At 39.0% G+C, this 14,170-nt stretch overlaps 1 protein-coding gene across 8 annotated transcripts in view; it reads left to right on the forward strand.

Annotated features, from left to right (window-relative positions):
- The window catches only part of NCOA6 (nuclear receptor coactivator 6), a 103,921-nt gene that overhangs the window by 58,711 nt on the left and 31,040 nt on the right, over window positions 1–14,170 (forward strand). For 6 of the 8 annotated variants that reach the window (XM_058562853.1, XM_058562855.1, XM_058562851.1 and 3 more), the window contains 4 exons: window positions 953–1,075; window positions 9,717–9,845; window positions 10,574–11,437; window positions 13,484–13,630. In XM_058562853.1, the coding sequence (XP_058418836.1) occupies window positions 953–1,075; window positions 9,717–9,845; window positions 10,574–11,437; window positions 13,484–13,630 (1,263 nt within the window). The remainder of the gene's footprint in view (window positions 1–952; window positions 1,076–9,716; window positions 9,846–10,573; window positions 11,438–13,483; window positions 13,631–14,170) is intronic. The other 2 variants (XM_058562857.1, XM_058562858.1) reach the window with 2 other exon arrangements.

Genomic DNA, 14,170 nt, shown 5'->3' on the forward strand with positions numbered 1-14,170 from the left:
TGACCTAGATCAGTGACAAGACAGAGGAAACTATTGTGCCCTCTTTAGCTTCCTGCTTTATCATCTGACTCTAAACCAGGACCCCACAGTAAGGAAGGACTCTGGTGAATGCAGCCTCAGGCAGGCTAGCTATACTTCTATTTGTCCACAAGGTGGTGCTGTCTTCCAGAGTAATAATAGTCAAAATTTTGGATTAAGCGCAGGGAGCACCCTAAAACTTATTTCAGACACCTCTTTATCATTAGACCAAGTAAGAGTTAAGTTGCTTCTAAGTTTAGGGTCTACTGAGTTGGAACACTTCTGGTGACATTACCTACTAGGCTATTGTAGGTTCAAATGAGATAAAATTTTGTAAGTTTTAAAAACCCTATACACATATTGGTCTCAGATGTCTCAGAGGTAGATTAGTAGCAACCTATCTACTCTTCATTGCATGAATTTCTCTGCTAGGTATTTCTTTATATTTTGCTTACAAATATTACAGTGTTCCCGTGTCATCATATGTTCTTTCTCCATTAAACCTACTTATATCTCTACCTTCTGATGGTAAATTCCTAAAAAATAATCGAGGATTTTGAGACTTTCTGAGAACATTTTCTCCTTCTCTCTCTCTCATATACATGCACACACACATGTGTGCACACACACACTTGATGAAATGGTTGAAAATAAATATTCAGAGTTCCAAGCTCTACTGATGCTACATATCATTAATGATTGCCTATCTGCTGTATTGTGAGAATTATGTTCTCCTGTGCCTCATGTAAGTAAACCTACTCAAATGAGTTTGAAGAAAGACCCATATCATATTGAATCTACTGTTTTTGTGGTGGTAAACTTACCATAATTCTTCAGAAATACAGAAAACTAAAGCTTTTGCGTACCTGTTTTTAAACAAAATTTGCATCTTCTTCTGATGATTTCCTTTTTATAACCTGTCTGTCGTTTTTAGGGGAAGGTGCTATCAACCTGGCTTTGGCTCAGAACCGAAGCCAAGATGTGAGAATGAATGGACCCATGGGAGCCGGAAGTTCAGTTAGGATGGAGGCAGGATTTCCCATGGCAGGTGGTCCAGGTGAGATCTCCCACTCAATTGCGTGGCATTTTATTAGTTTCCTGTTTTGGCTTTAATTGCTAACGTATGATCATTTTAGTCCTGCAAGATAGGCAGGAGTTCCTGGCACATCTCTGTTTACTGGTTCAGGAAAGCAAAACATGAATCACTCTTGGGAGGCTGGAGTCACAGAGGATGAAGCATGTAGCCTTTGCAATCTTGGGCTCATGCTTAAAGGTAGATGAGCATTGAGCCATGCAGCAAACATCTGTTGAGTTCTTGTTGTATGACAGGACCTAGGCTAAGTGTTAGAAATAGAAATGAATAAAACATTTTCTACCCTCAGGTGTTTATAGCTTAATGGAGAATGTGGCTTTCCAACTCCCACTTTCTCTGAGACTGAGAATCTGTGAGCTGAGAATTCTTGCGTGCTTATGTGGAATCTGTAGAAGTATGGGGGGAAATGTGTGTTTTTATGTTTTTAGGATTTCAGAGAGTTGTAAGTTATTTGCTAACTTTTCTAGTAATCCTTAAATTTCTTCTTTAGTGATTGAATTCAATATTCTTTGAATCACAGAATATTAGAATTGAGTTGGCTCTGTCATTTAAAGCTAAGGAAGCTGTGGAGCTCACAGAAAGGAGGCAATTTGCCAGGGTCAAGTAACAGTAGGCTGATATCACAGATCTAACTCCCAGTTCAGTGCTCTTTTCACTACACTAGTGGCTTTCAAACTTTTTCTGCTGCAGAACCTTTTATCAAGTAAACCAGAAAAGCATGGCTTCTGTGGTTGAAGCAGAGTAAGCACCTGATACTATACCCAGTCATTCACCTCCCCACTCACTACAGTAGCTGTTGAAGAAATGCAGCAGAGTGGAGAAGCTCAATTTATAAAGCCATTGTTCTGAACTGTAGCTGAATACTTGGCCATTTAGAATTGGAACTAGGTTTTTATCCTGGCACTGCCATTTACTAGTTACCTTAAGCTAGTCATGTACCTCTACAAGCAACAGTTTCTTCACCTGTAAAATGAAATAATAATGCCTACAATATTTTGAGCTCATGCTTGAAGGTGGATAAGCCCTGAGCCATGAAGCAAACATTTACTGAATTCGTATTATATGTCAGGACCTGTGCTGTTGGGCTGTTGTGGAGTACCACATAGTAGATGTAAAATACCCAGCCTGGAACCTATAGTAGGGAGTAAGTAGATATAGTTCTCCACAGAAATCTGAGCATTTGGTGTTAATGGCAGCTTAATGAGAGATTATTGGTGACACTATTGCCACTACTGAAGAACCAGGGCCAGAAGAAGAATGGGAAGAGCCTAGCCAAGTTGCATATAGTTAGTGAAAGAATGAATAGACCTAGGATGAGAGTCAGGAAATCTGGGTGCTAGTCTCAGCTCCTGGACAAATGACTTAATATTTACTGGCCTTAGTTGCCTATAAACGTATTTAATTATGTCTTGGAAACAATGCGTGTAGATCCCTTCCAGCCTTAAAATGTTAGGACTCTGTTAAACTGATATCAACACACTAATTGCAAGCTCTCCTAAGCTAGTATGTGGCAAATAGCAGGCATATATACTAAGTGTATCTGGAAAGTGAGTGTAAATTATAGTGATATAGTTCATTATCAACACAGGAAACTTAAAGCTTTAGGTTGAAGTTAGGTTAGATTGGTATTTAATGCAGGACACTGTGACAAATATATACAATGTAAAGTTTCAGAAATAATCAATTAGTAATGAGCTATAGTCGCAGTAACATTTTAACCCCTAGGTATCTTTCTTTACTGCCAAGCATACTTTAGGAATGTTTTTCTCTGTTGTCGACTGGGACAATGGATGCAAACAAAATTTAATATTAGGTTAAACTAAGCAGAGAAATTTTTCTAGGGAAAGAGACCTTAACTACCCTCTAAAACAATCATAAATGACTTGGGAATTGTGTATCTAGAATGTCTTAGACTGTCAATTATTCTTAGCACTACTTTCTTCTCTTAGCATTGGCAACAGAGAGTTAACTTATAAGTAAAAGTCTTTTGTAATTAAAACCAAATCCATAGCCTTTTTCTTCATAGCCTTATAGAATCCCAAGATTAGTGGGGATACTATAGTAGTTATTTAGTCATGGCTTCTCAGCTTCATCACTATTGATGTTTTGGGCTGATAATTCTTTGCTGTGGGGAGTTGCCTTGTGCATTGTAGGGTGTTTAACTGCATGCCTGGCCTCTAACTACCAGATGCCAGTAGCACCACCACCCCTTTGCCCCATTTGTGCCAACCAAAAGTGTCTCCAGGCATTGCCAAATGTCTCCTAGGGGACAAAATTGCCCCCAGCCGAGAACCATGGATCTAGTCCACTTCTCACCTAGTGCTGGAATGTATTTTATAGTATCACTACTAAGCATGTAGTCAGTGTGTACTTGAACATTTCTGGAGATATAAAGCTCAGTTTAAACCATGAAAACCTGTTTCTTCTTTATCTGCTAAGGACTTTCTTACTGTCTAATTACCATCTTTGAAAAATAGGGTGGGGTTCCTTAGAAACAAATCCATTTTCAACAGGTAAACATTTACCTTACTGCCCTCTCCAACTACAAAACACTTAAAAAATGCTGGATAAAATATAACATTTAATGCACAGCTGAGCTTGTAAGAAAGTAAGGGAAATCCGCAGGGTAAAGAGAAGTCGAAGATGAAAATTTAAATAGCAGTAAACAAATGAGGAGATTCTGTAGGGGCCAAGGAATTTGAGTTTTAATGGCCAGGAAGGGGTAAAATATGAAACCTTGTCTTGGGTCCACAAAAGAAGAAAGTTAGAATTCAGAATCTCTCTTGAAGCCAGAATTTTCAGTGAAAAGTAGATTAGAAGATTTTCACCCTCTGGCACAGGGAGACAAATAAAAAACTCATCTCTTGGCCTGGGCTGTAGTTGGAGGGGGTGGAGGAAATGGTGGTTGTGGAATTGTCTTCATCCTCCTGCATGTTGGACATTTAATATATTATTGAAATGACCCAGGAACGGCCAAGCTAAGTCATTAAGTGGTTCTAGACTGGTAGTAATTGTTGAAGCTCTGGAGGGGCACGTTCTCAACCCCAGCCATTGCAGACTTCTCATAGTTAAAGCTTACTATAAATGAGCTTACACTCCAAATTTATGAAATTTAGGATTAGACTCCCTTCCTTCAGAATTCTAGATAATAGGAATATCAAGGTGTTTAAAATGATGAAAATCATAAGAAGAGAATAAGACACTGTCAAAACAGAGAATTTGGGGGAATAAAAACAGAACTTATAGAAATTTAAGAATTATTAAAGTGCATAACATTCAGCAAATTAGACACAGCTGAAATGGAAAGTGAATTTGAAGAAATTACCCAGAATGCAGCAGAGAAAAAAAATAAAGAAATGGAAATATGAAAGAGGTCAAGAGACATGAAGGATAAAATGAAAAGGTTTAACATATTTCTGAAAAGAATTCCAGAAGAAGAAGATCAAGAAATTGAGAAGGGGGGGCCGGCCCCATGGCTTAGCGGTTAAGTGCATGTGCTCCGCTACTGGTGGCCTGGGTTTGGATCCTGGGCGTGCACCGACGCACCGCTTTTCTGGCCATGCTGAGGTGGCTTCCCACATACAGCAACTAGAAGGATGTGCAACTATGACATACAACTATCTACTGAGGCTTTGGGGAGAAAAAGGGAAAAAAAAGGAGGAGGATTGGCAATAGACGTTAGCTCAGAGCCAGTCTTCCTCAGCAAAAAGAGGAGGATTAGCATAGATGTTAGCTCAGGGCTGATCTTTCTCACAAAAAAAAAAAAAAAATTGAGAAGGGACTATAGTCAAAGAGAGAATGGCTGAAATTTTTCCAGAATTGATGAAAGACATGAGTCTTCAGATTCAGAAGCCCAGTAGTTCTGAGTGCTACAAATAAAAATTAATTCACATCTAGACACAAAATTAGAAAACTACAGAACATGAAAAACAAAGAATGTTAAAAGCAACTCAAAATAAAAGACCAATTATTGACAAAGGAAAGACTGTCAGACCACAGCTGATTCTCATCAGCAACATCGGAAGCCGGGAAACGTTGAAGTAATATTTTCCAAGTGATGAGAAAATAATTGACAGCCTAGAGTTTTTGTTTTTTTTTAAATGTAATTTTATTTTATTTTATATATTTATTTTTTTGTGTGAGGAAGATCAGCCCTGAGCTAACATCCATGCTAATCCTCCTCTTTTTGCTGAGGAAGACCGGCTCTGAGCTAACATCTATTACCAATCCTCCTCCTTTTTTTCCCCCCCAAAGCCCCAGTAGATAGTTGTATGTCATAGTTGCACATCCTTCTAGTGCTGTATGTGGGACGCGGCCTCAGCATGGCCAGAGAAGCGGTGGGTCGGTGTGTGCCCAGGATCCAATCCTGGGCCGCCAGTAGCAGAGCGAGCGCACTTAACCGCTGAGCCACTGGGCCAGCCCAGACAGCCTAGAGTTTTAAACCTAGCTATACTATGGAGTGGTATGAAGTAAAGACGTTTTCAAAGAGACTAAGAGAATTTACCATTAACAGACCCTTGCTAATTGAACTGCTCAAGGATGTACTTCAGGAAGAAGAAAATTTAACCTAAGATGGAAGAAGTAAGATCTAAGAAGGAGTGGTGAGCTAAATAGTTGGTAAACATGGGGTAAATCTAAACAAGCATTGACTTATTTAAAAATAATAAAGATCATATATTGGCTTTAGACTTTGTCAGGTATGTCTGTTGACATTTTAAAGATATCACTAAAATAATAGAAGTAGAATCTATAACTTCTAAACTAGTAGTGGAGGGGTAGAAAGGAAGGGCATAATGGAAAAAAAAATCAATCTAATAAAATTCAGGGAAAATAGGAAAACAATATAGTAAAATAGGAAAACAGCATAGAAAAAGAAGAGTAAAAAGAGTAAAAAAAAATAAAAATATACCAGTAATTAACAGTAAAGGTAAATGGATTATGAGCACTGATAAAAAGAAAGTGATTAATCAGATTGAAGAATAATCTCAGATTTAGCTATGTGCTCTTACAGGAAACACATAAAATATAAAGACTCAGTTCATAAATAATCTAGGTAAATATTAATCAAGAAAAGGGGCTATAACAATATTTTATTAGATAAAACAGACTTCAAGCTAAAAAGCATTACTGAGGAAAAGTAGGGCCACTGTGTGAGGTAAAGGGAAAAATTCACCAGGAAGAGAGCTAAACTTTTATGTACATACTTAATAACCTAGCTTCAAAATATGTGAGGCAAAAATGGACAGAATTGAAAGTTTGAATAACATAATTAAAATAGTTTGAGGGCCGGCCCTGTGGCTTAGTGGTTACGTGCGCGCACTCTGCTACTGGCGGCCCGGGTTTGTATCCCAGGTGCGCACTGATGCACCGCTTGTCCGGCCATGCTGAGGGCACGTCCCACATACAGCAACTAGAAGGATGTGCAACTATGACATACAGCTACCTTACTGGGGCTTTGGGGAAAAAAAAAAGGAGGAGGATTGGCAATAGATGTTAGCTCAGAGTTGGTCTTCCTCAGCAAAAAAAGAGAGGAGGATTAGCACGGATGTTAGCTCAGGGCTGATCTACCTCACAAAAAAAAAAAAAAAATAGTTTGATATAATAGATATATATAGAAACCATGCACTAATAATTCAAGAATTCTTAATCTTTTTAAGCATAAATGGAACATTTATACAAATTGATCATGTATTATTCCCAAAGCAAGTTTCAGTAAATACCAAATATTAGTATCACACAGATCGTGGTCTCTTACCACAGTGTAATTAAATTAGTGGCAAAAAAAACCTAACCAAAATATCTCATATTTTTAGAAATTTAAAAATATTTTCTAAATAACCAGTGATTTTTTTAAAAAACAATCATGATGGACATTAGAAAATATTTATTTTTTATTATGGTAACGTTGGTTTATAACATATAAATTTCAGGTGTACATCATTATATTTCAACTTCTGTGTAGACTACATTGTGTTCACAGGCAAAAGTCTAGTTCCCATCCATCACCATACAAACGTGCTAGAAAATATTTAGAATGGGATAATGAAAATAGTAGTACATATCAAAATTTGTGAGATGTAGCCAATACAGCACTTGGAAGAAAATTTAAACCCTCAGATACTTATATTAGAGCAGAACATCAACTGAAAATTAACAAGCTAAGTGTCTGACTTAAGAATTGAGAAAAAGAACAGCAGAGGCTGGCCCTGTGGCATAGTGGTTAAGTTCAGTGCGCTCCACTTCCACAGCCTGGGTTTGGATCCCAGGCGCAGACCTACACCACTTGTCAGCCATGCTGTGGCGGCGACCCACATACAAAATAGAAGAAGATTGGCACAGATATTAGCTCAGGGCTAATCTTCTTCAAATGAAAAAAGAGGAATATTGGCAACAAATGTTAGCTCATGGCAAATCTTCCTCAGCAAAAAAAAGAGAGAGAGAGAGAGAAAGAACAGCAGAGTAATAATTTAAAAGGAAGGAAATAATAAAGATAAGAGTAGACATAAGTAAAGTATAAATTAAAAAAAAACAAAAAACAGAACAGACCCAGACCAGCAAAACCAAAAGATGTTTCTTTGAAAAAACAACTAAAATTGATGAACCTGATAAGACAAGTAAAGAAAAAAAGAGAGGCACAAACAGTGTAAAGAATGAAAAAGAGTGTACATTTTAACAGGTGGGGTTTTTTTTGTTTTTTGGGGTTTTTTTGTTTGTTTTTTTGGTGATGAAGATTGGCCCTGAGCTAACATCTGTTGCCAAGCTTCCTCTTGCTTGAGGAATACTATCCCTGAGCTAACATCTGTGCCAGTCTTTCTCTATTTTTTGTGTGTGTGTGTAAGGAAGATTAGCCCTGAGCTAACTAACATCTGTTGCCAATCCTCCTCTTTTTGCTGAGGAAGATTGGCCCTGGGCTAACATCCATGCCCATCTTCCTCTACTTTATATGGGATGCCACCACAGCATGGCTTGACAAGCGGTGTGTCGGTCTGTGCCCGGGATACAAACCTGCAAGCCCTGGGCCACCGAAGCAGAGCAGGCAAACTTAACCACTATGCCACTGGGCTGGCCCCTCTTCCCCTATTTCTTGTATATGGGATGCTGCCACAGTATGGCTTGATGAGCGGTGTGTAGGTCCGCACCCAGGATCTGAACCTGCAAACCCTGGGCCACCAAAGCGGAGCGCGTGAACTTAACGACTACGCCCCAAGGCCAGCCCCAAAAGGGAGTATTTTATAGTATGTGAGTTATATCTCAACTTAAAAAAAGAATGGATAAAAAGAGTATCCTATGAATAACTGCTAATAAATTTTAAAGCATTGGCAAATTAACAATTTTCTTGAAAATATAATTTAACCCAAAGTAACTTAATGAGACGTTGAAAACTTGAAAAATCTGTAACTACTTAAGAAATTGAAATAATTAAAAATCTGTCTCCCTGTGAATCAGTTAGTATAACCCACAGGCCCAGATGGTTTTACAGTTGAGTTTTACTAAATATTTAAAGAACAGATACACGTATTCTTCCAGGGCATAGAAAAAGAGGAAAGATGCTTTACAACTCATTTTGAAGTTATTTTAATCTTGATGCCAAAATTAAAGAACAGGAAGAAAGGATAATTATGAGCTGTTTTCACTTGTGAACATAGGTGCCGAATCCTAAAAAGTCTAACAGTGTCAGAAATTAGATTTGGAGTAAGGGGAGTTTTCAAACTGCTAGTTGGAGTATAAATTGGTATAACCACTTTTGAGAACAGTTTACCAATATCTAGTAAAATTGAAGATGCTTATACTTTGAAACCTAGCAATTCTAAGTATATAGTCTAAAGACATTCTCACATGTCCACAAGAATACATGACAAATACATGACATTGCAAAATTCTAAGAATGAAAAGTTGGAGGAGGGCACCTTTAGTATTCCTCAGCAAAAGAATAGCTATATGGGTTCCATAAAATGGAGCACTATTATAGCAGTCAAGATGAATGAATGTGAAAAAAGAACATTAAGTGAAAAAGGAAACAGAAGAAGAATACGTAGAGTATGGTGCCACTTATACAAAGATTAAAAGCATACAAAAAATGCAATACAGTTCACCTACATATGTAGAAAAGCATGCATGGAACTGTTAACCCCAGTTATAAGATAAAAGGAAGAGAACAGAGGGGCTGGCCCAGTGGCACAGTGGTTAAATTCATGCACTGCGCTTTGGCAGCCCAGGGTTTGTGGGTTCAGATCCCAGGCACAGACCTACACACCATTCATCAAGCCATGCCGTGGCAGCATCCCATATATAAAGTAGAGGAAGATTGGCGCAGATGTTAGCTCAGCAAGTCTTCCTTAAGCAAAAAGAGGAACGTTGGCAACAGATGTTAGCTCAGGGCCAATCTTCCTCACCAAAAAAAAAAAGAAGGGAATGGAATGAGATTAGGAAGGAGTAGGGGGCTTCTGGTGTATCTACGTATGTATCTGAAGGAGATAGGGCAAAATATTTAAACAAAGTGATGGGTACAGAAATTTTTCATACCTTTTCATATTCTTGAAATATTTCATTAAAAAACATTGTACCAATTCCAGTCCTCTATTCTAGAGATTTTTTTTTTCTGTAGGATTAATAAGGATGACCAGCCCTGCTGCTGTTATGATACCCCAGGGTGGAAACGTGTCATCTTCCATGATGCCACCAGGCCCTAATTCAGAGCTACAGCCCAGGACTCCTCGCCCTGCTTCTCAGTCAGGTAATGACCTCCAATCTTTGAGGATTAAAGAGGCTAGAACTCCCTGCACAGGTCATTACAAAATTCACCTGTCTCTGATGCCAAATTCCTAACTGCCCAACTTAAATACCACCTTCTTTACAAAATCTACCCTAATTTCTTCAAGTTAAAAGTCATCATTTCCTTTTCAGAATTTCTCATTATTCTCTTATCAGTTATACCCCAGCATTCCTAAAAATCTGTTCCTTGGCCTACTTAGTCCTGCAAGATACTCTACGACAAAAAATTCTATTGTCAACTAAATTTGGTATATGCATCATACTTTATCCTTTCTCCTGGAGATTCAGATTCAGATTAACATATTGGAGGCACTGAAAGTCCTACAGTAAAGAAACCTGTTTAAGGTTGTTAGGTCCGGATTTTCCTAAACCTAATTGACTATGTTTTGTTTTATTTTGTTTTCTCATAACACTAATGAACATAGTCCCCCAGAATATGCTTTGGAAAATACCACTCTCCGCATTTTATGTTTAGCTCTTGCATCCACTTTTGAACCATATATTCTTTTTAGACAAGATTCATCTTTCTATCATCTTGGTATGTTGCTTTGCACGTAGAAGGTGCTCATGAACGTTTCATTGAATAGTACTAACAGATTTTACTCTATATTTGCAGACTTGTCAAGACTGCTGCTTTAGGATCTAGGTTGCAGGAAGTTAATTATTGCTTTGTTGACTGTCTTTAAACAGATGCAATGGATCCACTCCTCTCTGGGCTCCATATACAGCAGCAGAGTCATCCCTCAGGATCTTTAGCTCCCCCACACCACCCAATGCAGCCTGTCCCTGTGAACAGACAGATGAACCCAGCTAATTTTCCCCAGCTGCAGCAACAGCAACAACAACAGCAGCAGCAGCAGCAACAGCAGCAGCAGCAACAGCTGCAGGCAAGACCCCCACAGCAACATCAGCAGCAACAGCCACAGGGAATTCGACCCCAGTTTACTGCCCCAACTCAGGTGCCTGTTCCTCCAGGCTGGAACCAGCTGCCTTCCGGAGCTCTTCAGCCTCCTCCAGCCCAGGGTTCTCTGGGCACAATGACTGCAAACCAAGGGTGGAAGAAGGCTCCCTTGCCTGGCCCAATGCAACAGCAACTCCAGGCAAGACCATCCTTAGCCACGGTACAGACACCTTCCCACCCTCCCCCTCCATATCCCTTTGGCAGCCAGCAAGCCTCACAAGCCCATACAAACTTTCCTCAGATGAGCAACCCAGGCCAGTTCACAGCTCCTCAGATGAAGAGCTTGCAGGGAGGGCCCTCCAGGGTCCCAACCCCCCTGCAGCAGCCCCACCTCACCAACAAGTCTCCTGCCTCCTCACCCTCCTCCTTCCAGCAGGGATCCCCTGCATCCTCCCCAACGGTTAACCAAACTCAGCAGCAGATGGGACCAAGGCCACCTCAAAATAACCCACTTCCCCAGGGATTTCAGCAGCCCGTCAGCTCTCCGGGTCGGAATCCTTTGGTTCAACAGGGAAACGTGCCACCTAACTTCATGGTGATGCAGCAGCAACCACCAAACCAGGGGCCACAGAGTTTACATCCAGGCCTAGGAGGTGAGGAACACTGAAGCGATTTGTGTTCGTAAATGTACTGGAGATAGATCTTAGTAGAACTTCAATTTTTAGAGTTAATGGAGGGAGTGAAATAAGGATGTAATTATTTGGTTTTGTGGATATATTGGTGACACTTGATATAACTTAGTTAACTTGATACATTATGTAGCATCTTACTGGTTACATTTAAGCTAGCCCTCTGGATAAAAATGCAGGTAAAATTCAATATAGAGATGTTCATTTTGTTCTTCAAATTATTTTTGCTTGATCTTGTTCTAGTAGTTAAAATGTCCAGAAGAAAAACGCATTTTATTAACAACTTAAACTGCTCAGCTGTTGAAAAAATTAAGATTATGCAGTAGATCAAAAATGAAAAGATAAGTGCAGGGTCTTATTGGGGAAAAGGCCCTTCTAGTTTTCTATTTTGATAATCCTAGTTAGTAAAATAGTAAGCATGGTATTTGTTAAATTTGATTAAAGTATTAAAGGGGAATAAGTTCAGAAATCATTGACTTTTATAGTTTTATAATGCCAATGCCTGCTCCTTAGAGAGGGAATTCCACTAGTTATACCTAAAGGAGATTTATTTATTTATTTTGTAAGGTGCCTCTTGTATGAAGAAAAAGCAATGGAGCTTAATGTGTGAGAGGTAAAACGATTACAGTAAAACTTATCCATCTCCATGTTTATTATTTATTCTTATTAATCATTGATCTAGTGCACATGAATGTGCTTGGAGCTTTTCAGTAAGGAATAGAGAGTGTCAGTAATACTGTCATCTAATAAACATACCCCCCACCAAAAGACACCCATTGCCTACCCAGAAAAAACCCTTACATCTTTAGCGCAACATAGCAAAGGCATGTTCCCATGGTTTCTGGTGAAATTAAGTTGCTCATCAGTCTTTTCACTCTCTTGTAATTAATTTTACTGACATGCAGGCTCTAATATTTGAATCCTAAGAAGTTTTTAGAAAATGCAATGTTTCAGCTCCAAACTTCACTGTTCTAGGCATCTAGCCCTGGATCAGTGGAAGCTGGGTAGTCCCTCCTGCAAATGTGATTGCTGATTTAATTACAATGGAAGCTTGCAAATGGGGACTTGTCACTGCTAACGAAAAGACAAATGCATATTTGTCTACAAAGCATTTTTCAGGACATTGAAAATTTGGCCCTTAAAAAAAATAAATGGACTAATACAAAAAATTTTTAAGTGATCTTTAGGTCTTGATGCTTTCATAGAGCAGATGATGTGCTCACCTAGGTGATCTGGCCACATCAAGGCCTACATTATAAACAATGAGTGGGTTCTGAGATTCTCCTTACAGATTTGTTTTCTGAAATAAACTTTCCTGTAAAAGAAAGTAACACTTTAGTAAGATTCCATTAGAGCATAGTTTTTGGTACCATAGCTGTCAGAATTGCAGCAAACTTTATGAGGGGAAAGTGTAATGATAAATTTAATATATCCTCACTTTGAAGCTCCTGTGAAGTGTTTCTAATCTCCTGTCTCTTCCAAAGAGACAAGCACAATATTGGGGGGAAATTTTCCACAAAGGAGATTGTCATCCATTTCCCTCAATGGAAAAAAAATCACCTATCCTTAATATCAGGACCCACCTCTTTGTTTTGTAGTGTTTCTTATCAATTTGTTTGACTATGAGAGAATTTAGCGTATTCCTTTGGTGCCTGTGTTAAAGTATGTAAAGTTTGGGGGTCCATTGTATTACAGAGAAAAGTGAGCCCTAAACCTTGCTGTGACGTGGCCTCAGATCACATTTAGGGAGCAGATTGCCATCTTTTCCTTGGCATGTTCTAAGTGTAAATTTTTTAGTATTTCTTTTTCATTTTGACAATGCTCATGTAAGAGATTGTGTTGATTTTTTTAACCATCTTTCCCAACCTTATTATTAAAGATCCTACCAGTGTGACAGAGAGAGCTAAGCCAGTGGAGACTTCATGCAGCTCATCCTTCCTTATTCATTCCACATCTAAGCAAGAGTATAAATTTGCTAGGTAACTGCCTTACTCATTGTTTTCTATTAAGGAATGCCTAAACGCCTCCCACCTGGCTTCTCAGCAGGACAGGCCAATCCGAACTTTATGCAAGGTCAGGTGCCTTCGACCACAGCAACCACCCCTGGGAATTCAGGAGCCCCTCAGCTGCAAGCAAATCAAAATGTCCAGCATGCAGGTTTGTTTTCTATGATTTATTCAGCCCGCATTTATTGAGCGCTGTGTGGTAGATACCGTGATAGGCAACAAGGATATACAGATAAATGTAAGTCCTGATCCCTCCCCTTAATTTCAAATCCATAAATAATTATTCTTTCAGAGCAATAACTGATATATCAAAAGTAGGTGAAATGTCTCAGGGACCTGGAAACACCTAAAGAAGGGAGGTGGAACTTCAGTTAGAGCAGGGCTCAGCAATTTTTTTTTTCTGTAAAGGACCAGATAATAAATATTTTAGGCTTTGCAAGTTATATGGTCTCTGTTGCCACTGCTTAACTCTGCTGTTATAGTACAAAAGTACCCATAGACAATAGGTGAATGAATGAGCATGGCAGTGTTCCAAACACTATTTATTTACAAACTGGCAATGGGCTTGATTTGGCCCATGGGCCATAGTTTGCCTACCCCTGAGTTAGTAAAAGGGCAAAAGGCGTTTCTGGCAAAGGAAACTATAGGTACAAAGGCATGGAGGCACATGGCATTTTGGACAACTACAATT

The sequence above is a fragment of the Diceros bicornis genome, chromosome 19, assembly GCF_020826845.1.
Source record: "Diceros bicornis minor isolate mBicDic1 chromosome 19, mDicBic1.mat.cur, whole genome shotgun sequence".
Classification (NCBI taxonomy): domain Eukaryota; kingdom Metazoa; phylum Chordata; class Mammalia; order Perissodactyla; family Rhinocerotidae; genus Diceros; species Diceros bicornis.